Source organism: Polypterus senegalus, chromosome 12, assembly GCF_016835505.1.
Source record: "Polypterus senegalus isolate Bchr_013 chromosome 12, ASM1683550v1, whole genome shotgun sequence".
In the NCBI taxonomy this organism is placed as follows: Eukaryota; Metazoa; Chordata; class Cladistia; order Polypteriformes; family Polypteridae; genus Polypterus; species Polypterus senegalus.
This window is the reverse complement of record NC_053165.1, coordinates 158339765-158364278: the sequence shown is the minus strand read 5'-3', so window position 1 is coordinate 158364278 and position 24514 is coordinate 158339765. Positions and strand designations below refer to the sequence as shown.

The following is a 24514-nucleotide window of genomic DNA, read 5'->3' as shown; positions in this document are numbered from 1 at the left end:
GCCACAAACCAATAAAACTAGGGGTCAAATAACATAGAGATGGAGCTCATTAGCCTTGGTTGGCAAACCATGTATGGCAAGGAAACCCCCAGGTAGAATATTCTCACCAGTCTGGGCTGGTAATAAATAACCCCACGAGAAGGAGACCATGGAAAAGAAAAAACCAAACCTGAAGACCACCGGCACATAACGGCACAACGACGCATCTCCCTTTTTACGCATGGACAACACTCGCGTTCCATGTGATCCTGCTCTGCTTGTGGAGAGACAGACAGTCACAGTCTGTGCCCTCTATATCGAAAGGGGTCCACCCCAAGTTACATATGGTCACTAAGTCCCAATGTGAGGAGGGTGAAGCAAACTGAGTAAAACAGAACAACAACAGCAGACCCCCACCAGACCTCTCTCAAAATTCTTCAGTGAAGTTGCAGAGGACATCTACAATACCACATCCCAAGTTTTGGACTGGTCAGACTGACCAGTGCTCGTGCAGAATGGGCAACCAGACAACAGAGCATCTACGGCAAGACCATCCCCTGCGTGAGGACAGGAGATGGCAGATCTGGATGGAGGGGACACCAATGATACGGAAGCTGTACAGCGGCCTGGATGGCCCACAATGCCCGGTGTGTCCATTTGAATGAACGATAGGGTGGGTGCAGGTCAAGATCTCTTGTCTGTCACTCAAATAGCAGCAGCCCCTGAGGCTTCAGATGGTGGGAGGCACTCATCCTGACGTCAAGATTGTGTCAGCCAGAGTGTGATGGATGGCTTCCTGGCCAACATTCTTCCGGGCTGCTGACCCTGCCGTGGTCAATCAGGTATGAAAAATCGATATGATTCTGGGGGCGTACGAAGTCTAGCAACCTGACCTCCTGCCTTTGTGGGTTCACTTTGCCCACCAATGTTGCCCACCTTCAGATTCATCCTCTTGTAGCCTTTCAGACGCTGAGCTAATTGATGCCAGACTGAGCATGTGCAGTAGCGGCGTGCGATTTGTCTGGCAGGCAGCTGTGACTCTTCCCTGACTTGATAAGTTGAAAGATTCAGGTCGAGCATCCTCGACACCTCCGTTAATGGGCAGCCAGGGAGAAGTGTGTTGGGCTGGAGAAGGGGGAAGGGGGGCTTCCCTGGCAGGGGCTAAGTGGATTAAAAATGTCAGTCATCAAAGAGTAAAGGGCTGGAAAGCACTAACTGGCCTTAACTGGGGGCCACTTCACACCACTTGAGAACAGGGGAACAAAGGGATTTCGGCATTGCAATGGCTTCCTTCCTTCAACTGTTGTGCCCCTGAACAGAGACGAGTCCAACTCCTGCGTCTGAGGCTGGGTGGGCCGAGCTCGGGGACGGATTTGTACAGCTGCATGTCATGGGGTAAAACCAACACGAGGGTGTGGTGGACTTTAACAGGCTTGATGTTTTGTCTTTATGTCCCTTAATTTTTTCTTTTTTTTTTTTTTATTTATTTATTAATTTTATTACAATCAATACATAGCAATCAAGTTTTAACAAAAAAAAAAATTATGCTAAGAACAGATCGATCCCCACCCTTGAGAGAGAGAGCAAGCCAAACGTGTAAAATTTAAGGCTTTTAAAAATACCTAAATCAACAAATTCTATGTGCTTTATGAAATCATTTCAAAATATTACTGATTAGATCCTGCCATGTTTTGAAAAAAGTCTGCACAGATCCTCTAACTGAGTATTTGATTTTTCCAATTTTAAATAATATAACACATCAGTTTCCCACTGACTTAAAAGAGGAGAGTTTGGGTTCTTCCAGTTTATCAGAATAAGTCTGCGTGCCAACAGTGTAGTGAATGCAATCACAGTTTGTTTGTCTTTCTCCACTTTAAGCCCCTCTGGAAGAACCCCAAACACAGCTGTTAATGGGTTAGGAGGGATTGTGAGTCCAAGACTGTCTGAGAGGTAATTAAAATTTTTGTCCAGAATAATGTTAATTTGGAGCAGGCCCAGAACATGTGACCCAGTGAGGCTGGGGCTTGGTTGCAACGTTCGCAGGTTGGATCATGCCCTGGAAACATTTTGGAGAGTTTTAGTCGAGACAGATGTGCTCGATATATAATTTTGAGTTGTATAATTGTATGCTTTGCATATGGAGCTTGAGTGAATTCTCTGCATTGCTACTTTCCACTCCTTTTCTGATATATTAATTGAGAGGTCATTTTCCCAGTGTCCTCTTGGATCTTTGAAAGGAAGGGATTGTAAAAGGATTTTATATATTGTAGAGATGGAGTCTAACTCCTTGAAATTGAGCAATAATTTTTCCAGCGTGGATGAGGGTGCAAGATGAGGAAAATCTGGAAGGTTCTGTTTAACAAAGTTCCTGATTTGAAGATAGTGAAAGAAATTTGTAGCTGGAATGTTAAATTTGGAACGTAATTGTTCATAGGATGCAAAGACGTTGTCTATATAAAGGTCTCTAAGCAAGTTAATTCCAAATTTTTTCCAGATATTAAAACTGCATATGTTTGTGAGGGTTGAAAGAGGTGGTTCTTTTGCAGGGGTGCCACAGAAAGAAGCTTCTCCGTCTTAAAATGCTTTCTACATTGGTTCCAGATTCTAAGTGAGTGGAGCACAATTGGGTTATTAGTGTATTGCCGATAACGTGTGTTTATTGGAGCACAAAGCAAGGAATACAAAGAAGTACTGCAGGATTTTACTTCTATTGCGGTCCATGCCTGTGTATGTTCTTCTATTTGTGTCCAGGTTCTTATCGACTATGTCTTATCGATTATGTCCCTTAATTTAATGAAAAGTGCAACTTAAATATCCAACGAGCTTTACGTCCACCCGCAGTCTGACTTGTTTATTTATTTTAGGGACTCCAGGAGGGGCAGCTGCCTGTTGTGACACCGCATGACACAAGGCCATTGTAGAGAAAGCTCGCCCACCAGGCCAGTTTAGAGTCGTCAAGCAAGCAAAGCTGCCCATCTCTGCGATCGGGAGGAGAACCCACACTGACATGGGCAGAGCATGCAAACATCCCATAGGTAGGTCTGCGGCTGGGGTGCAAAATAATAAACATAAAAGGAGCAACCCGGGGCTTTGTTAGTGAATATGTGTCACATACACCAGGATCTACAGGACAATTGGGTGTAGGGCACAGCAGTCGGGTAGGTTGGCATCAGGCTGTGCCATTTTAGTGATGCTGACTTAAAACAATTCAAGGAGCAAACCATAAAAACAACAGAATAGCCCTCCTTGTTTTAAACTGGGGTCACTGAACACGACTTTTAGTGGATTACAGCTGAAGTAACAAAACATAAGGACATGGAAAATCTGAAGGTAGCATGTTAATACATCTGTCTATCATATAGTGACTTTTATATCTATTTGTTATATAGCGCCTTTCACGTCTATCTATCTATTATGTAGTGCCTTTCATATTTTTTATCATATAGTGCCTTTCATATCTATCTATTATTTGATTATAGTGCCTGTCGTATCTATTTATCTATTATATTGTGCCTTTCCTATCTATTAAACATATAGTGCCTTTCCTATTTATCTATCTATCGTTATATAATGTGTTTCATATCTATTTGTTATAGTGCCTTTCATAACTATTTATGTATTATATTGTGCCTTTCATATATATTTACCATATAGTGCTTTTCATATCTATCTATCTCTCTAGTTTATATTGCCTTTCATATCTATTCAACATATAATATCATCTATCTATCTATCTATCTATCTATCTATCTATCTATCTATCTATCTATCTATCTATCTATTATTATATAGTGCCTTCCATGTATATTTACCATTTAGTGCCTTTCCTATCTATCTTCTAAGTAACTATACTGAAGTGTAGTGCCTTTCATATCTATTTGTCATATAGAGCTAAACTAAAGTTTTTTTTAATGTAATTGAATATTATTATATAGTGCCTTTCATATCTATCTATCTATCTATACTAAAGTGTTTTATAAATGTAATTAAATAGTATTATATAGTGTCTTTCATATCTTTTTTTCATACAGTGCCTTTCCTGTCTATCCTAAAGTGTTATATAAATGTAATAAAAATATTATTATGTAGCGCCTTTCACACCGATTATATAGTGCTCTTCCTATCTATTTACAAGTTCGTTTTGCGCTCATTGCCCGTGTGCATATTTCTGTGTTTTTCGCGCGGAGTTTCTCCCTCATTTTGTTGTTTGAGTTTATTCATGTCTTTTTTTTAATTCGAGTAATTATCTCGCTGGTCATTTAAGGTGGACTTCATCAGAATGACTTGAATCGAATGGGTGTCTTCACCCCCAGCTTTATTGAACCTCAGAGGCCTTGGTTACCCTGTCATGATAAACGTCAGCGGAAACGCGCCCCAGTCTGTCCCACAGGATCAATTCACAAAAGTGCTATGGCGAGATAGGGGGTTGTGGGGGGCTATTGCCCGATCCGGCGTGCGTCTGCTAATTTCGATCATTAAGCTGTAGCTATCCATCTCCTCGATCAAACGACATCAATCAAGCTCCTGTCAAAGCGCTCGCTTGCTCAGTGCAGATCAGTCATTGCCGGGGGCCGCACGGATCCTACCGCGACGGCATCTACGCAAGGCAGGACTCGACCCTGCGTCCATCAGTTCTTTCGTTTTCTAACCCGTTGTTGGCCATAATAAATGACACCGAATGGAACGATACACTATGATTTACGGAGTTTGATTAAACGTACAGTAAAATCAGCAGAAGCAAACGTGTCACTCAGAAGTCTTCCTCACATGTCTTCCTCTGGTTTGTGCGATGACGTTTGAAAGGCGGTGCCCGAACTGAAGCGCTAATGGCTCGCTAAAGCCCGACGTTTTTCAATTCACATAGAAACTCAACATTTCGGCTAACAGGCTTACCAATCGCCATGCGGTTTAATCCCCTTCGGTCCGACTCCTGAATGGACTTAAAGCCTCAGGAAACGAGCAATAAGAGCTGGGGGCATCAGGCTTAGTGACAGACACCCCAGCGTGTGAGGCGTCCCTCGAAGCGCTTTAGCTCCGCATTCACACCTGGGCGACTCGGACCCGGAGGGGTGACAACGCTGTGTATTGTCACCGTCCTGAAAGTGCGAAGCCGATCCTTCTGTGTGGATTGAGATGAAAAGTTAGGATAAGACTTTCTGGGGGGTGTCAAAAATAAACGAATAATTTGCGGCTGCCGGGGTGCGAAATGACAATCGACGTCGTGCGGGCTGAGCAAATGCAGAACAACGACTTCTAAAAACTCGGCGTGTTTGCAAAGTGATTTCAAAATGGACACGTAGATATCTCTTCACGCATAAACATTAACATCCTCCGACTATTGGATCAAGGGGGTCCTGAGCTTACACATCCACCCCCCGAGTGGACGACAGTCCATCGCAGTGCCCACGCACGGACTCCCGAGCTTTGAGATGAGCCACAAGGACAAGGGGGACGGGGAGAACGTGCGGACTCCACCCGGTAAGCGCCGCCGTGTCACTCGAAACTTCATATTCACGATCAAAAGGCAGGAGACACGATGTGGAGTTTAGTGATGAACTGAAGAGACAGAAGGACCACCGCATATGTAGACCGAGGCTGGTTACGGGGGATTTGGAAAAGCTTCCAGCCCCCATACACATACACGCACATTTTGTGCTAAAATCTTTTCAATTCATGTCTTCCTTCATCAGGCAACACTCAATACCCCCGAATGACAAAGCAAAAAACGTGATTTTAAAAATCCTTTGTTAAAAATGTGAAACAGAAACATGCCACGTATTGAGACCCTTCGCTCATGTACTCCATTGAAGCCCCTTTAACAGGAATCTTCTTGGGTTTGAAGCAACGAGCTTCACAAACTCTTGGGTTGGTGAGAATTTCCTGCCATTCTTCTCTGCAGATCCTCTCCAGCTCTGCCAGGTTGGAAGAAGGACATTGGTGGGCAGCAGTTGTTAGGTCTTTGCAGAGACGATGATTGGCTTCTGTTCTGGGCTTCTAGCCGGGCAGCTCAAGCACATTCATCCACTTCTGGGTGGTCCACTTTGTTCATCCCCAGAATGAGATCCAGAGACATCTTGGGACTTTCCTCCATTCAGCCTTCCATCATTGAGTGTCCTTGTCCCTGATGCTGCCAACCACCACTCTTCTCTGCTGCCCAGGTGATGAGCGGGCACTGGTTTCCTTCCAGACATGATGCTGGTTTTATCAGACCAGAGAATGGGTTCTCACAGTCTGAGGGTCCTTCAGTTGTTTTTCCTTTTTTTTTTTTTGCAAATTCCAAGTGGGCTTCCATGTGTATTTTACAGAGTTCCCATCTGGCCACTCTGGCAATGAAGGTCAGATTGGTGGAGAGATGCATGGATGGGGGTCCTTCTGGAAGTTTCTCCCATCTCCATGCAAGTTCTCTGGGGCTCAGCCAAAGTGACCATCCGGTTCTCGGTCACCTCTCGCCTTTCTCCTCCAATTGCTCAGTTTGGCCAGGTTGCCAGCTCTGGGAAGAGTCGTCCTTGTCCCAAACGTCTTCCATTTAGGAATTATGGAGGCCACTTTGCTCTTGGAAACCTTCAATGCTGCAGACTTTATTTTCTTGTAGTCGTCTCCAGATCTGCGCCTCGATGCAATCCCATCTCCCATTACTTCGACCCCATGGCTTGCTTTTTGCTCAACTGTGGGACCTTCTGTGCGCAGTCAGCCACAAGGTGGACCCCAAAGGAGGTGTAGAAACATCTCAAATGAGGATTATTACAATGGGATGCACCTGAGCCAAATGTCAAGTGTCATGAGAAAGGGTCTGAACATTAGTGGCTCGCCACTCGCTATGAAAAGCGATTTAAGTAGTGAGAAAATAGAAATATAAATAATAATAATTATTATTAAAAGAGATGAACGGGCACACAGTGCACATCAATCAATCAATCAACATTTATTTATATAGCACATATTCATACAGAAAAATGTAGCTCAAAGTGCTTTACAAAAATAGAAGACACAATAAAAAATAAACATAAGTCAACATTAATTAACATAGAATAAGAGTAAGGTCCGATGGCCAGGGTGGGCAGAAAAAACAAAAAAAAACTCCAAAAGCTGGAGGAAAAAAATAAAATCTGTAGGGGTTCCAGACCACGAGACCGTCCAGTCCCCTCTGGGCAATCTACTTAACATTAGTCAAACAGTCCTCTTTGTATTTAGGGTTTTCATGGAAGGACCTGATGATGATGGTCACGTAGACTTCTGGCCTTCAGTCCATCAATGTTGGTGCATCAGGATGCTTTGAGTAGGTGGAGGTGGCGCAGGCCGCCACCACAAAGAAACCGGAAAAAGAAACAGAAGAGAGAGTTGGGGTCAGTACGGATTTTGGAGCCACTATGAATAATTATTATGAAGAATTGAACATACAGAGTATCAGTATTAAGTTAAAGTGAAGTTATAAAAAGGCCATGTTAAAGTACATGTTGATCGACCCCGTGTATGTGTTTGCATAGTATGGTGGACTTACATCCAACCCAGGGTGGGTTCTTTCTCTGCCTCCTATGTCGGACAGGACTTTGGACTAGCTAAACTGGAGCAGATGGAAAAGAAATGATGAGGAATGAAATATTATCGCTGTGACTGTGCCAGCCAAGGCAGAGGTTTTCTTTATTTAAAAATTTCTTTTTCATTTAGATCAAAATGTGTGTGTAAATGTATTTACTTAGTTTCTTATCTATTTATGTATTTTATTTATTTGAAGAAGTTCTGTAAAAAAAAAAAAAAATCTCCCCCTGCAGACAAATAAAATTCTCTCTCTCTATAAACGTCTGTCTATAAGCGAGCAACAAGTTCTTCATCCAAGGACAGGAAAGCAAAGTTATGTCGTAGTTTCTGATTAAGACCACCAGTTAAGGATTTCAACTTCAGAATTCAGACCCTGAGGTTGCAGGTTCAAATCCCACTACTGACACCAGTGTGTGACCCTGAGCAAGTCACATGACCTGCCTGAGCTCCAATTGGGAAAATCAGAGAAATTGTATGTTAATTGCTATAAGTCACCTTGGATAACAGCGTCAGCCTAGTAATACTATACTATAATATAATATAATATAATATAATATAATATAATATAATATAATATAATATAATATAATATAATATAATATAATATAATATAATATAATATAATATAATGTAATATAGGGTGGCACAGTGGTAAGGTGACCTGGGTTCATTTCATGGGTCCTCCCTGCGTGGAGTTTGCATGTTCTCCTCGTGTCTGTGTTGGTTTCCTCCCACAGTCCAAAGACATGCAGGTTAGGTGCACTGGTGATTCTGAATTGTCCCTGGTGTGTGGTTGTGTGTGCCCTGTGGTGTACTGGTGTCCTGCCCGGGATTTATTTCCTGACTTGCGCCAGGGATTGGCTGCAGCAGACCCCCGTGACCCTGTAGTTAGGATATAGCAGGTTGGATAGTGGATGGATGGATAATATAATATTTAGATTTGAGATTATTTATTTATCTATTTATTTATGCAATTATTTATTTTCCCTCTGTGGACAAATAAAGTTCTATCTATCTATCTATCTATCTATCTATCTATATATTATATAGTGCCTTTCATATCTATCTATTATATAGTGCCTTTCAAATCTATCTGTTATATAGTGCCTTTCAAATCTATCTATCAATCTGTTATATAGTGCCTTTCAAATATATCTATCTATTATATAGTGCCTTCCATATCTCTATCTATTATATAGTGCCTTTCCTATCTATACATCTCTGTTATATAGTGCCCTTCTATCTATCTCTTATATAGTGCCTTTCATTATCTATCTATCTATCTATCTATCTATCTATCTATCTATCTATCTATCTATCTATCTATCTATCTATCTATCTGTTATATAGTGCCTTTAATATCAGATTTGTGAAGTCCCAGGGGATTTCGGATGTTAAAGACGGACTCATGCTTACAGCGACAGGGCTAAATTCAGGTTTTCTTGATCTGCGAGTATCCTGCTCAGTGCACTCTTAAAAGTGCTGGTTCTTTAATGGCACTTTATGCTTCTTTACTTGGTTGTGTGGTTCCTCGTAGAACTACTGCTTGGCAAAGCACCATTTTATTTTGGAAAGCCTTCTTTGCATATGAAGTTGATTCTTTTTATGCCTTGCAAAAGTTAGTAATATGTAGAAAAACATATTTAAAACATGGAAGGCCACGTAGCAGGACACTCACAGATTATTAGTCCGAGTTATTTTACACACCAAGAGTCTTTTTTTTTAAATCCTGACCCATTGGTATTTCACGGACCATCTATTCCTGGTTATTTACTGTACTGCCTGTTACGGATTTAAATAAATGAAAGGTTATTTCTAGAACCTTCATATGGATGGGTGATTTAGAATAAAAAATGCTCCACTTATGGCATCGCTCTGAAGACCAACTGTGGCCCATTGATTTGTAAGGGTGTAGCCTACTAAATATGAAACCTTTTCAAAGCCCACAAAACCGTCCCCAGAATTAAACTTTTTTTTTGCGAAGCAAAGGTTCAACGAGGAAGCTACACCAGCCGGCGAAGCGCCATTAAAGAGCCCTCATTGTCGTGACAGGATGTGTGTCCCTTCCTTTGCTGACCGCTTGTCCTGCACGAGCGAGGAGTCGTGACCGGTGTCCTGATCAGATTCCACGGTCTTTATCTTCTTCTTCTACGTCTGTTTTTATTGATTGATTTCTCAGCACGATCTCCAGACGGGGTGGCATGGCGCACTCACTCAAAAGACAAAAAAAAAAAGTGCCATGGAGCTTCTTTGTGAAATTTTCGATGAAGTTTTCATTTAGCACTGCTGCTGTCATATGATTCTGTGATAGCGCGGTGTTAACGCGTCCGTCCATTTTTCAAACTTGCTCGTCCTGAGCAGGGTCGCGGGGAGGATGGAGTCTTTCACAGTAAGCATCGGGCGCAAAGCAGGAGCCATCGATATAAAAATACTGTTTAGACTGTTGGAAAAGTAACGCAATCCCTCAAGTCACTACACCGTATTTCATATAGCATATCAATTAAAATATTTGTTCCGTTTTATGTGCCCGGTGCGGTTAGAGTGGTCGAGTCTAAAATTACATCAAACGAGTCCCGAAGATTGATTAACTGTGTGCAGTTTACAAAAAAACCTTCTTGGTTTTGTTTTATTTATTTATATATTGCTCAGATTTCTTCCTTAAATGTTATAAAGTTAGATTTTTATTATTACGTTACCGCTAAGAGTTATATTTGTTCACTAAAGTCATAGTTTGTGGGGCAGCCAGAATCCACTCCGACACCCTCCCTTCCCCCTCTCCCCAGCAGCACTCCCACCCCACCATCCATTCCAAGTAGATGTTAAATGAATTATTATGCATTGATTAACGGGTTTGCATTTGATAAAGGATACTTCCATGAGTGAAAGCCATTGCCTGCTTAAATTTCTACTTCAAAGGCGACGACATCAAAGGAAATTCATTCCATTCAGTTGGAGGGGCGGACTTCGTGATTCGCGTTCAAAAAAAATTATGAATGAAGATAAGGTCCTTATAAGGAGTACCGAGCCTGATATGGCAAACGTGCGTGACGATTGGTCAGAATTAGCTGGGCAGGTGTTTGAAAAGGGCAAGTTACAAGGACGAGGGGCGGGATCATGCGTTGACTGACAGCTACGTGCGCGAGTTAGAAAAAGAAAAGGAAACGTCGGAAGGCCGAAGCCAATAGGAACGTGCAATGGGCGGGACACCGAGGGTTGCGTTATGGAAGTGTTGAAATTAATGCATTTACATTGTTGTGAGATTTAAAGGGACCTAGCCATTGCCACACGAGGAGGTTCGGAAAAGCGTTCCGCATAGTAGCTTCTCTCTCTCTCTCTATATATATATATATATATACATACATATATATAGATATATCCGACGGAAGAAACTGCGTTTCCGAAGCGAGGATTCATGTAACGGGAAGCGGCACAGAGGAACACAATACCAGCTCCAAATCCGGGAATCGCTTTTTGCCCCAACGTACAGTACTCGACCGAAAAAAAAAAAAACAAAACACACACAAAAAAACAAAGAATATTTAAAAGGGGAAACCGTGTGTGAAAAGAAGCAAGAAGAGAATTCGACATTCGATCGGACGATTTGTTTTTTTTTTTACGCAGTAAGCAAACCAAGGAAGTGGAATATCGGAATATCCCGGACAAGAAAGAGAGTGACATCCAGAAAAACACAAATCGCTCGTTTGTTGGTAAACGGAATTAACGGGAATAGTCTCGTCGCTCGTGTGTTTTTGTAAGCACGGGAAGATCTGTACGTCAGAGTCCGGTTTCAACGTGGAGTTTTAAAGGGGGGTGGGGGAGGCAAGGGGGGGGGTGCTGTGAATGGACCCGCCAGCTGCTAAACGGAGGTGTACCGGGCTGGTCCCGGCGCCAGTGCTCCGAGAAGGTGCAGCCAGAGGCGTCCAAAAATGCAGACTGGAGTCGCTGCTGGATCTCAGCGCCAAGCGGGTGGCAGAGAGCTGGGCATACGAGCAGGTATGTGATTCCGCCGCATGATTTTACCAAGATTGTCAATCTCGATTATATAGTTCCTTTCGTGGCTATCTATCTATCTATCTATCTATCTATCTATCTAAGGACAGAATTCGCCATAATCTTCTGGTTCCAGTAAACGAGAACTCAAAATGCTTGTGTTTTTGGTTTATGTTGGCGTCTTTATTTTTTAAACACTTTTGACTTGTTGGTCTTTACGGTATCCCTGTGGACTGTCAGATTATTTTATCAAACGCATCAACTTTCCAATGAGTAATGTGTATATATAGCGCCTTACACAGCGAGTTCGTCCTCACGAGGCGCTTCTACAGCCCACACTAGAATTCCAAATAAGATAAAAGTGCAACGCGAGACGATTTAAATAAGTGAAGTTGGCACATAATATTCGGGATTGACATTATTGGAAGGGTTTCCGTTTATTAGAAGAGAACGCGATGGGTTCGGAGATTATCTGGCGATGTAAAAGGGAAGTGTGTTGTGTGCTCTTCAGCCAGCCGCTGGCGTCGTGTGTAAGGCACGGAAGGTGAAATCGCTCGGCGCTCACGAGTCTGCTTTTCATTACTCGCTTTCCTCCGCACCGAAGTTTTAAAGTGAAGTTTTCCCCGTCCTTACCTCGTGTGTTTCGAATAATCGTAGTTTTGTAAGCTGCGATGTGAACGTGTATGCGAGCGACACACAGATACAGGAAGTGTCTACCCCTCCCGAATTGGGGAAGAGAGCCCCTTTCAGACAATGGGAAAGCGATCCGATTATATTCTAATAATAGTGGAACAATGGCGCTTCTGTGAGCTGCGGCGGTGCGCATTTCAACACGAGGTGAAGCAGGAAAAACTGCTTTCTTGTTCTCTCCCTCTTTTCTTTTCTTCTTCTTCTTCTCCGCCCCTGCACATCGCCTTAACGGAGACCGGCACGGGGAATGTCCCACCGATAGCCCCCGCAGGCTGCCCACCAAAACATTGCTCAGATTCGGAGCCGCGCACGTGCCAAGAAGCGAAGTTTCCGAGTGGGCTGCGCTTGTGTGTGTCGAGTTTGTTTTTCTCAGTTAGGCTTTGAATTTATTTACAAAAGGAAAAACAGGGGAAATATATAAGGTCTTAAAAAAAGGAAAAAAACAAAAAGTGAGAGGCAAAGAGATGAGATTTTCTGTCAAAACTGGTGGGGCGCGGTGCGGTAGTGACCTTTGGAATCCGCCGTCGAAATTTTTCCTTTTCAAAAAAAAAAAAAAAGAGAGAAGCAAATTGGGTCATCCGCGTTTCACTTCATTTGCACTCCATTTTCAGGACGATGTCACGCTCAAGTGAGCGCCACGCATGTTTTAAACTGGCAGATGGTCGTCAGTGAAACCCGAACTCGCGCCGCTCACCAGTGTGCTGTAAAGTGCCCACGGGCTTTGAGCTGCCCCCTGGCCTGGAAGGCAAGGGGGTGGAGGGGTGTTTGGGGGCTTGGGTGAGGGGGGTTCACTGACTGATGACAGCCCAGGCATCCCACAGTGGAAAAGCTGTAAAATAGAACTTGTTAAAAATACACCAAAATACGGCCCGATTTCAGAGTTAAGAGAATATGCGACATTAAAAGAAATTGCGAACTGGGGGTCTGCAGTGGGAAGGAAACACGAAGCTGGGTGTGAGCCGAGAGAGCGAGTTGTGTTGAAACGGGATTAGAGGGGGCGTCACGGGGTCGTCTGAGTCAGTGTGTGTGTCTATCATATAGCTATCTATCGCTGACACTCGTCTATTAATTATATAGTGCCTTATCTATCTATCTATCTATCTATCTATCTATCATAGTGCTTTTAATATCTAATAAATACCATCTTTCATATACATGTATATATTATATAGTGTCTGTTACACTATGTGTGCATTGTACAAGATTGAAATTTTTTATCATAATTAATTTAGCAGATTTTGTTAAATATTTTGTATGAGACATACCACAAGATCTAATTCAAAATTCAAACTTTTTACGTTACTGATTTGACCAAGTGAAGTTAGTAATTTTAAAAAGTCAAAATAACAAGCAAGCTGGTGTGGTGGCGAATGATGTCATCTTCATTTTCAAAGTGAATGTTGCGTTAATAGTAAAATTAGAAATCACATTTCATAAAGCCTTGTGCAATAGTGAAGAAATCGAAAAAGTGTGAGGAGTGAAGGAGGTGCTGTGCTCCATTCTTAACCAACAGCTAAAAATGCATATGTGAGCTTTAAATATTATATGTTTAGTACTATTGAAGGCTTTAATGAGGTCAGATTATATCATCCTGTTTAATTCCAATGTGTACAATAATGGACAATGAGTTTAAAGGGGTCTGTATCTATCTATCTGTTTGTCTATCTATCTTATCCTGCCTACTATACTAAAATCTATCTATAATATAGTGCCTTTCACATCTATCTATCTATCTATCTATCTATCTATCTATCTATCTATCTATCTATCTATCTATCTATCTATCTATCTATCCTGCCTACTACACTACAGTCAGTCAATCTATGCGGTGACATAATGCTTTCTAAACTCGTGAAGATGCAGTGCAGCAAGCAGACTGTAACGTGTTAATAAAGCGACATCTTTGAATCTTCCCCTCCAGATGTGTCCTCCCAAGTCTAAGGTGATAAACTGTAATGCACTCACTTGCCTGTTCAACCATACAAGCATGAAAAATATAATATTCACTTAGTTAACGTGGAAGAAGAAAATTCATGTGGAAAAAGCGCATGTGTGTGTGTCGCCTTCAATGGGTTGGCACCCTGACCAGAGTTGGTTCCTGCTTTGTGCCCCGTGCTGCCCAGCGTATGCTGCATTCCAACCCACACACACACAGCCCTGAAGTGGCCATTTGTGAATGTCGTGTTGTGATTTTTATTTCTGTGCACACTGGGACTCGGTTTTCAGGGTTTATGAAAAATGAGAAGACATTTGACAGCCAAGCCAGCGCGGACCCTCCCTGCTCTTGATGTCCTGAGTGGAGCTCTCACTCCTTAATTCAACTAAGCACGACTGAGAAGCTTGTGTTATGTTCTGAATGGGGGGCTGCGAATGTTCACAGAGATAGGGGATGAAACAGAAGTCGGGTTTCCGTGGTGTGAGGAGACAGCAGCACTAACCCCTCAGACATCATTACGATGTGGGGGCAACAACTTTGTATCCAAGTACTGAAAATTCAACTGACTCACTGCAGTCAGCACAGGAACCAAGCAGACTGGAAAGGGAGCAAATAGTCAGAGCCCACCGCAGTAAAGTACAGGGGCTCACCTGAAAAAGTGGGGGCCATTTGAGAAAGATCAGTGGCCCTCCTTATGGTGAAGTGCGCGGGCCCCAGCTGCAACGCATTCGGGCCGCTGTTCAGATTTGACATGCAGTATCTATCTATCTATCTATCTATCTATCTATCTATCTATCTATCTATCTATCTATCTATCTATCTATCTATCTATCTATCTATCTATCTATCTATCTATCTTATCAGTTATATAGTGCCTTTCATATCTATCTGTCTGTCTGTCTGTCCAGTATATGGTTTAGTGTTCTGCTTTAAACCGCCAGCTACTCTCATCGTTAGGTCACATAGCTTTGTAAAAATCAATAACATAATTGAATAAAATAACATTTACAAGAAGCCCAGTTGAGTCCTCATGAGAGCGGAGTTGACATTGAAGGTTCACACAGCAGGTGGTCTTTTGTTTGCTGTCCCCCCCCCAAACAGTATTTGTGTTCTAGCCCTGTGCGATTTGTAAGTCGCCTTGGACAACAGCACATTTGTGCAGTCGAGTGCCCCCCGTTTCCCATTTTCAGCCCTCCGCGTTGTATTCTTTTTTTTTTTATTGACTGTTTTCTGAAAGCCCCCGATTACTTGCCCCCCCCCTCCCCAGTTGTTGTGTACCCACACAGATACGAGGGCTGCTCTTCCTCAATCACGCCGGCCTGTTTTGGTTTTGCCTTGGGGTTCTGCTTTAGTCGTCTCACTTGTGCAGACGACAGAGAGCCGGCCTGGAGCTTTGGTGTGATGCCAGGACTCGATGCCCGCACCCTCCTACGCTCCTCAGGCACACATGCCAGTGACACAAGTGTCTTTTGTTCCAGTTCACCCGCCTGTTGATTGCAGAGCAGGCTTTTGACTTTTTTTGTGACTCTGATCTGACTCAAAAGATATTTTAACGATTGTTAACGTCAGTCTAATTATTCACGAATTCTAAAGCTACCGCATTATGGCAGATTTTAGGGTTCATAACCTGCCCCATACTGGAATTGTTAAAGATTTAATGAGTATAAACTTCAATATAATTGGATGCCTTTTAAAACACATTCTATTTTATGCCAGTTCATACTCGAGAGTTTCCAGGGGTGCACTTACTTTTTCACACGCCTCTGAGTTTTAAGCAGATTGGGAGTGTCACGGCTCGGCGTCAGCAATGCGCCTCTTCAGTTCCTTATGAGTGTCGTATTTGTGTGGCTACTCCAGTTGGTACGTTTGGGTGGATTTTTGGTGTTCCCTGTAAGGATCAGCTCACCCCCCAGGACAGCTCCGTCTTTGTGTTCAGTTCCTCCTCCAATGTTACGATTTTGAATATGGCTTCACTATATCAATGAATGGCTTTGTGCAAAGGATAAAATCCAACAAGTGCTCTTTCTGTTAGTCTTCCATTTTTGAAATGTTTGAAAGACGTGGTGGTACCAAAGTCTTGAAGGGAGCCTTCTTCCTCTTCTTCTTCCTCCTCCTCTTTTTCTTCTTCTTCATCATTTCCCCCTTCTATATGGAGTCCATGTGCCCGATGACTCTTCTCCACACAGCTCAGTCCTGCACCTTCTCCTTTAGATCTTCTTCTACTTTATCCTCCTCCTCTTTGTCCTTCCTCACTTTCTCTTCTCCTTGTCCATTACTCTTTAGCTCACATCTTCGTCTCTCCTCATCACATGTCCACACCACTTCAGACTCCATTCCTGTACGTTCTTAGCCGTCCCTCCCGCTTCTGTTGTACCTCTGAGGGTCTCATTTCTTATTCTGTCGCACACCCATCTCCACCTTCTCATTTCTGCCACCTCCGACTTCTTCTCCTGCTTCGCTCCCTTGACTGTCCACATCTCGGCTCCAGATATCACTGCTGGTCCTACCACCATCTTACCTTTAACCTTCACCTTCATTCTTCGATCACACTGTCCTCCAGATACCTTCTCCTCTTCCAGTTGTTCCATCCACACCGCACTGCACTCTCCACATCTAATTCTCCATCTTGGTCTACCGCTGATCCTCCATATTTCAACTTCTCCACTCTCTTCAGTGGTCCCCCCGCAGTCTAACTTCTCACTCCTCTTCCTCATTACATCTCAGATATTCGGTCTTCTTCTCCCTGTTTCTTTTCAACCCTCGGTCTTCCAAATCCCTGCTCCATGCTTCCAATGTCCTCTCCACTTCCCACAACACAGTGTCACCAGTGCTAAGCCCACACCATGGGCACTGATTGGTCAACATGATGTCACCAGCCTGCACAAGGGGCACTGATTGGTCAACACAATGTCACCAGTGCTAAGCCCGCACCAGGTGGACTGATTGGTCTCCTGACTCAACACCTCCTTAACCCAATCAAAGAGGTCAAGAAGACCCCCTGGCGCAGACCTCCTAGAACTGGGGTCTTGCCTGTTACCCCAACTCAAGTGCTCACTCCCTCATACATCTCCTCGCCCACTCCTGTGGTCCTCCTTCCTCTCTCGTGCACCGCCAGACCCCTTGACGTGACGCGACGCTCCACCGTAAGCCTAACCACCACGAGCGGACCCTCTTGGTTGTTTTCTCGATGCCCCCTTCCATCAGTCGTCTCAATGCAAAGATGGCATCAGTTGTTCCTCTCCCTGGCATAAAACCGAAACCGCTCCTCCCGCTATGCTGGTCTCTTCTCTAAGCCCCCCCTCTCTATAACCCTTTCCCAAATTGTCATTGGGTGTGACATCACTTTTGCCCCTCTATTGTTTCTCCAATCCTGAATCTCCCCCTTCTTCTTGTAAACGGGTATACTCCCAACATTCCTCGGGTATTGAAGTGGCATTACAAGTCAATTTTTAAAATTTTGCCAACCATCCCAATCCGTTATAAAACTGAGACCCTTGTATCCATTCCAGTTCAAGTCACGACCACCCACACCCCTTTAGGTGGGCCGTTAGTGCCAGCGAGTGACCCTTATTTATTTATTTATTCAGTCAAAAAGGTTCTCACCTTGGTCTTTCTTTGATCATGAGACCCCTCGGTCGAGCCCCCCTGGCTAGTAAGTGCTCCCACCACCACGTTGACAAACTCGGATATTTAAGCAGGCAGTGAGAGGCGGCGGAGCTTTGGCTCCTCCAATGCTGGCTTGACGGCTTCCTGCCACATTTTGTAGATGTTTGGATTTCTCAACATTACGGCTGCTTTATGCATGTCGTGTGGGTCAGGACCCCCATAAAAATGGGTTTTTACACATCAGGACATCAACGTGAATGTACATCGGACTCACATGAGTGTTTCCTGCTCTGCAGTACAAAAGTAATAACCAAAGTCCTGCAGTTTCTAGACTGACGTCAAAACACAGAAAACGAGGAGATGGCAGCGGGCGCGATGGAGATCGGGAGGGCAGCTTTAGGAGGAAGAGCTTGATATCCGCACTATTAGATGGTGAAAGGGTCCGGAGACAAGGTGGGGACCAACCCTGGATTGGGGTGTTCAGTCAGCAAGGTAATTGTGCGTTGTAGCAGTACTGAAAAATTAACAAAATTCATTTTTTAGAAAAACAACACGGCACCGGCACTTCAGTATTGTGGGTACCCGAAGTAAATGTAAGTTTTCCACCCGATGCCACATTCTTCAACATGTGGCAGACTATACGGGGTATAGGTGACGCCCTGAAAGCTTCACAGGGTGCTTCTGAGTATTGGGGAATTCATGGGGGACCACCCACACCCTACTTGCTTGGATGTGCTGCTTCAGGCTTACAGCGTGAAAGACAAATCTCTTGGGTCCGTCTTTACTTTCATTGTTTTGCTCTTATTCCACTGTCTACTGGTCGTCTACTGTAAGCCCCCCTCAAACTGAGGACTTGGCCGCAATATAATAAATAATCCAACTCCCAGCAGCACCTCCAGCCCAGTGGCTAATCCTCCAGTTGAACTCCAGTCCCAGACTGCGGCGCTAACTGCTGCACCGCCTCCTGTCCAAAAATGGTGTTTTCTTTAATGAGGGTCTTTTGTACCCCTGGTGTGATAAGGGGTGGGGTAGGTGGTGTGGTCTGGTGGTCTCTGATAATGTTGAAGCTGACTGTTCTTTATCCCCCCCACAGGTGGAGGAGCGCTTCTCTCGCATCCCTGAGCCCGTCCAGAAACGTATCATCTTCTGGTCGTTCCCTCGGAATGAACGGGAAATTTGCATGTACTCGTCCCTCAGCTGCCAAGGCCCCGAGGCGGACCGGGATGGAGGCGTGCCATTCCAGAGGGGGCTCAAACTGCTGGAGAAGTCCGGATCCGTGGAGCGGGTTCTCCAAGTCGGTGAGTCTCTGAATATGTTTTTTTTTTTAAAATATTTTGGTTGAATTGGAAATAAGCGGACATTAACATTTGGTGGGGGGGGGGTGTTTGGGGGCCATGTTTGCCGATTGCTCTTGATTAACATAAAGCCGGAATGGTGGGCTCTTCAAAGCCAGGCTTGCTTATCCGGCCATGACCCACTCTCAGCAGGGGGATAGGCTCTGTTTGCTCAGCCTTTTATGGGGGGGGGGTTTGGGGGGCTGGTCTGGTTTGGCGAATCCTAAACTCAATGGCGATTCATGCAGCCATTAGCAACTGAATGACTCAATCAGTCCCCTCCGAGTCCCAGCCCCCTTCCATCCGTCGCAGCCCTCCATGTTCTGGTGGTTAGTCATTGCTTTGTAACCCCGAGGGTCCGTCAGAGGTGGGTCTGCTATGCAGCTTGATGAGCTTGTTATGCTGTGATCACAGGGCAGTGCGGGGCCCGGGTGTAAACACAGATGGCAGCCGGGGTGGCTGTGTTTGCTGAACACCAATGTTCTCGGTCGACGATGTCCATCCCACATGTGGCCATAAACAGAGCTTCTGTTGACTGTTATGACAGCCGTCGGTGCTCCCCCAGCCCGGGGCCAAAAAGTGTTTCGTTTGAGAAACAGCAGGCGCACGCACATCCACTCCCGGGCGTGTGCCTGCAGAGCCGGTATGGGCAGAGGTGGGCCTGTCCGGTGCCAGGCAGACTCGGGCTGCTGACGCCTGCTCCTTAGGCAGGGAAGGCGAATGTTGTGTGGAGCGGCATGTTGTTGGCCTCGGTGCCAATTCAGGCCTTATCTGGAGTGGTCATCACGTGTGACCAAGCGTCATGTACCTGGTCTTAAGAATTGGTTTGCCGTGGGGGCTTCATACGTATGAAGTAGCGAGACACTTGAGCTGGGACACTTGAATGAAGGGCCAGGTCCTGCCTGAGCTCCAGTTGGAAAGACAAAGGAAGTGTAGCCAAGTGGGTCTCGCAAGAATGTTGTAAGTCTCCTTAAAGAGGGCATCATCCAAATAATAAGAAATAGTAATAATGATAGAATGAAAGTTAGACATTCCAAATTGGCCTTGTGGGAGTGTGGGCTTGGCAATGGGCTGGCACCTTGTGTGGGGTGGTGCCCAGTGCTGCCAGGACAGCCTTCAGCCTCCCCTGACCCTGAGGTGGATTAGACTGCTTTGGGAATGCTATGCCATGCAATAGATAGATAGTGAAAGGCATTCAATATATATGACAGGCACTATATATTAAACAGACAAATATGAAGGGCACTATATATTAGAGATGGATAGACAGACATAAAAGGCACAATACATTAGGTAGACGGATAGATTGGAAAGGCACTATATATTAATAAGATAGATATGATAGGCATTATATATTAGATGGATGAATAGATAGATAAGAAAGGCACTATATAATAATAGATATGAAAGACAATATATAATAATAGATATGAAAGGCACTATCTAATAAATAGATATGAAAATCACTATATAATAATAGATATAAAAGGCACTACATATTACATAGATGGGTAGATATGAAAGACACTATATATTAAATAGATGACAAGCAATATATAATAAATAGATACAAAAGGCATTATATTGGATGTATGGACAAATTTGAAAGGCGCTATATAATAGATACGAAAGGCACTACATATTAAATACTGTAGATGGGTAGATATGAAAAGCACTTTTTTATTGCAAGAAAAAATTTAGTTTGTAGAGAAGTTCAAGAATTGTAACAACAACAGCAGCAGTATCCCTCCTCAAGCACACCCAAGCAACTAGAGAAGTAGAGACCTCAGACTCGACAGACTCGACTGGTCCCCGTGAGGCGCTATACAGGCGTATTGCCGTTGGTGTAAAGGAGCTCCCGTGGCGTTTCCAGACACACTTGTGCTGAAGGATTTGTTGCCTGTAAGTCCTCAGTGCCGGGGTGGCACTCGGAGGATGTGTGTGTGTGTCGTTGCTCATAATGGCCCTCAGTTATTTTTTTCTTCTTCTTCTTAGGGGTGTTGATTTAAACCCATCAGTAAAGTCAGCACAGCCAGCGGTGGGCATTTCATTGCCTAAATTTTCCGTGGCACCATCAGGCTCCGGCGTGTTTGCAGTTCTGGTTGTTTTCTATCGCTGATCACACCTAGACGTTTGCCTTTTGTTTTTTCTGTATTGTTCACACGTCTTGTCTTATTCACTTTTCTGTCCAACGACTCCGACTCCGACTAGTAAATTCAACAAGTTGCTGATTGGTCGCCTCCTGTTAATGTCACATGTGATTGGCTGTTACTGTTAATCTTTTTTCCTAGCCCTTGTTATGTAGACGTACTCCATAAAATTGCTATCCTTATGTGTGCTTCCTACAAACTTTAAGAGTTAAATTTCCTTACACTGATTAAGTTAGCAGTGCCAGTTTTCCTGCGTAACTTTATAATTATTTGGTATTTTAATCAAGGGAGATGTGCATTAAAATGCATCTGTGCAGTGTAGGCTACTCAAATAAAAGTGAAAAGCTAAGCTACATAATTCACTGCTAAAAGTGGGTGGGCAAAGGCCTACTTGTGCCCTATACTGGCGCTGCGCCTGTTTCTGCCCCTCGCCAAGGCAAATGTCACCAGACCATAAAGTCGCAGGCTCAGATCCCTCAGTGGGAAGCCTGAAGTGAGTCACCAGAGTGAGCTCGGTGTTAAACATGAATGTAAAAGAAAGAACGCGAGAGAACCGTGTGAACTAAACTAATGCAGAGGAGAGTGGTTGGGGGGTCAGTGGTGTGGCGGGGGTCTCAAGGCCCCACCACTAAAATCAGTTCAGTGGTGTGACCAGGTGTTTCCAGTCATGGATTGAGTTTGAGATTAGAAAGCCCCACTGGTAAAATCAGTTGAATGTTCTGACCCAGTGCTTCCAGTTATGGATTGGGCAGGTGGTCTGAAGGCCCACCAGTAAATTCAGCTGAATGTTCTAACCTGATGTTACCAGTTATGGATTGGGTAGGGGGGGCTCTAAATGCCCCACCAATAAATTGAGTTGAATGTTCTAACAGGGTGTTGCTAGTCAAGGATTGAGCAGGGGGGTCTAAACCCCCAACAGTAAATTCATTTGAATGTTCTAACCCAGTGTTTCCAGTTATGGATTGGACAGGTGGTCTAAAGGCCCACCAGTAAATTCATTTGAATGTTCTAACCCAGGGTTTCCAGTTATGGATTGGGCAGGTGGTCTAAACCCCCACCAGTAAATTCAGTTAAATGTTCTAACTTGGTGTTTCCTGTCACGGACCATAACTTTTTAGCCCACCTTTTTCCGTCCGGTGGTGGGTCATCAGAGGGTCCTATTTTGCCTCATGCAGTAAGCCTGTGCTGATCAACATGCAGGACGTTGTGAGCTGCCGCTGTCGGGTCGCAGTTCACAGCCGTATTTAATGGCCGTGGGCCGTGTGCGGTTTGTGAAGTTTAAGCCATCGCTGTTGCTCCGCCATGATGTTGGTGGCAGTTCTTCGGGGGTCCTTCCATACCCTCCCTCTCACCATTACTATCAGCAGTGATGAGGATTCTCCCAAGTGGAAACCCTGCTTCCTGCTGTGACTGTCGGTGGTGATTTTCCAAGGGGAACTGTGCCCCCCCCCCAAAATCTGGGTCTTAAAGGGCAAGATTGGGTTGTGAGAAGAAAAAGTTTATGAAGCCCCCTACTCTAGGGTGAGTTTCATCATGCTGGGATCGACTCGTCAATGGCACTGCCGCCCAAAGCACCAGAAAATTATGGCGGGCCTACTGGTTGACGGCCCCGTGTTGCTCTCTCGGGCTGCTCCCGACTGGACCCCGTGGGTAAAGACCTCCCACCAGGAGTGGCTCCTTTTCCGGGTGCCTGGTTACGGGGGTCCTCTGTAATTCTTGTTATGAAGGTCATGTGAGCCGCACTTAGTCTAGGGCCGGTTTGGCATGAGTGACCCTTCGAGGGGCGCAGTTCCTAAGATTGTCGGGACACACAAACCCCTCCACTGTTATATGCTAAAGATTCATGAAGGGGGTCCTCTGTGACCTGAACGAGTGAAGTGGTAGAAGATGGACAGACGAGCTCCTTAAAGGGTGCCTGCCGGTGGCACAGCACATGCCAAATTACCTGGTAGAGTAGCAGGTTTTGTAAAAGCAAAAGTGAAGCTTCTGACGTACGGAGCGTATTTGTCAGAACTTCTCCCAGTGCTGCCCCCTGATTCACTTGAGATCTGGTGGGCTCAGGGGGGACTGAGCAAGCCTGGTAGCCCGCAGTCCACGGCTGATGCTACAGTGTGATAGTTTGGTCTTTCCATAAAGAGCAGGGTGGTCCGAGAAGGTGGTCTTCTTTTCAGCTGTGATCGTTTTGCTTTTTTTCCTCCACAGAGGACAGTTCAAGTTGTTCTCTCTTTTCTGTGTTTTGGAAATGCCCTGCAGTGCCAGTTATGTCCTCATTAACCTGTGCCCACCCCCTGGATGGCTCGATGGGCAGGTGCTTTTCCTGCCTTTGACTTTCCACAGGGTGGTTTGCTTGTTTTTTTTTTTTTTTTTTTTTTGCAGTTATTTATTTATTTTATTTTTTTCCAAGTGGGTTGGAATGAGCCCGCAATGTGGGCGACCGCTCGGCCCCGGTTAGACCAGTTTGAGTTTCGCTCGGGCTGCGCAAGGTAGCAGCGTTTCTGCAGGGCATTACGAAACTGAACATGTCTTTGCGCCGCCTCATAAAGCTCGCTGTGGGCTGCTCCCGGCGTCTGACAGGCCTTGGGCATCCAGTCATTCCGGAAAATGGATTAGCCTGGCATGCCAGGTCTTTATGCGTGCACATATGATGAGTGTCTCAGTGTAGGGTGGGAAAGGAGAAGAGACGAAGGGGCAAATGGAGACCTTCACAGATCAGCTATGGCCATTGAACAAACTTTGTCCCTCAGCCTCCTCTCATTGTCCTCAGGTGGTTTGGAAGTCGCTCACTTGGTGTTTTTTATATAGTGCCTTTCACGTTTGCCCGTGTTGAGTACGTTTTATGGTGACCATCGCCCCAGAGAGCTTTAGTGTGCAGATTTTCCAGAAAGAATCCACAACTTTGCAGCATACCCTTCTATAAGAGCAGCCAATCATAAGAAGAGATACTGAGCACCAACCAATCAGCCACCACTTTCAAACCACCTGCAGGTGCCCCTCGTGCTGACCCGCCAAAGGTGACCCATGGTATCTGCGGCAAGACGTCAGCAGAGTGCAAGTTATGAGGTGGGACCTCTGTGGATTACGGTCCATCCCACAGACTTGGTGCCCACGTCATCCCTCCTTGTCGTGTTCCTCAAAGCATTCCTCACTGTGGCATTGGCGCATCAGGGCACTACCGTGGGCATGAAGGGGGTGTAGGTGGTCTGCAACAGTCTTTAGGTAGGTGGTACAAGTTAAAGTCGCATCCACGTGAAGGCCTGGACCCAGGGTTTTCCCAACAGAAGTTTGCCTCTGCC

The 24514-nt window shown here is 44.7% G+C and overlaps 1 protein-coding gene across 1 annotated transcript in view; it reads left to right on the top strand.

The window, feature by feature from the left end:
- Positions 1-10497: 10497 nt before the first annotated feature.
- Positions 10498-24514, top strand: part of LOC120540545 (zinc finger SWIM domain-containing protein 4-like) — a 29494-nt gene continuing 15477 nt past the window's right edge. Inside the window, exons 1-3 of the mRNA XM_039771383.1 lie at positions 10498-11508; positions 18831-19035; positions 22422-22528. Of these exons, the coding sequence (XP_039627317.1) occupies positions 11356-11508; positions 18831-19035; positions 22422-22528 (465 nt within the window). The 5' untranslated portion in view covers positions 10498-11355. The remainder of the gene's footprint in view (positions 11509-18830; positions 19036-22421; positions 22529-24514) is intronic.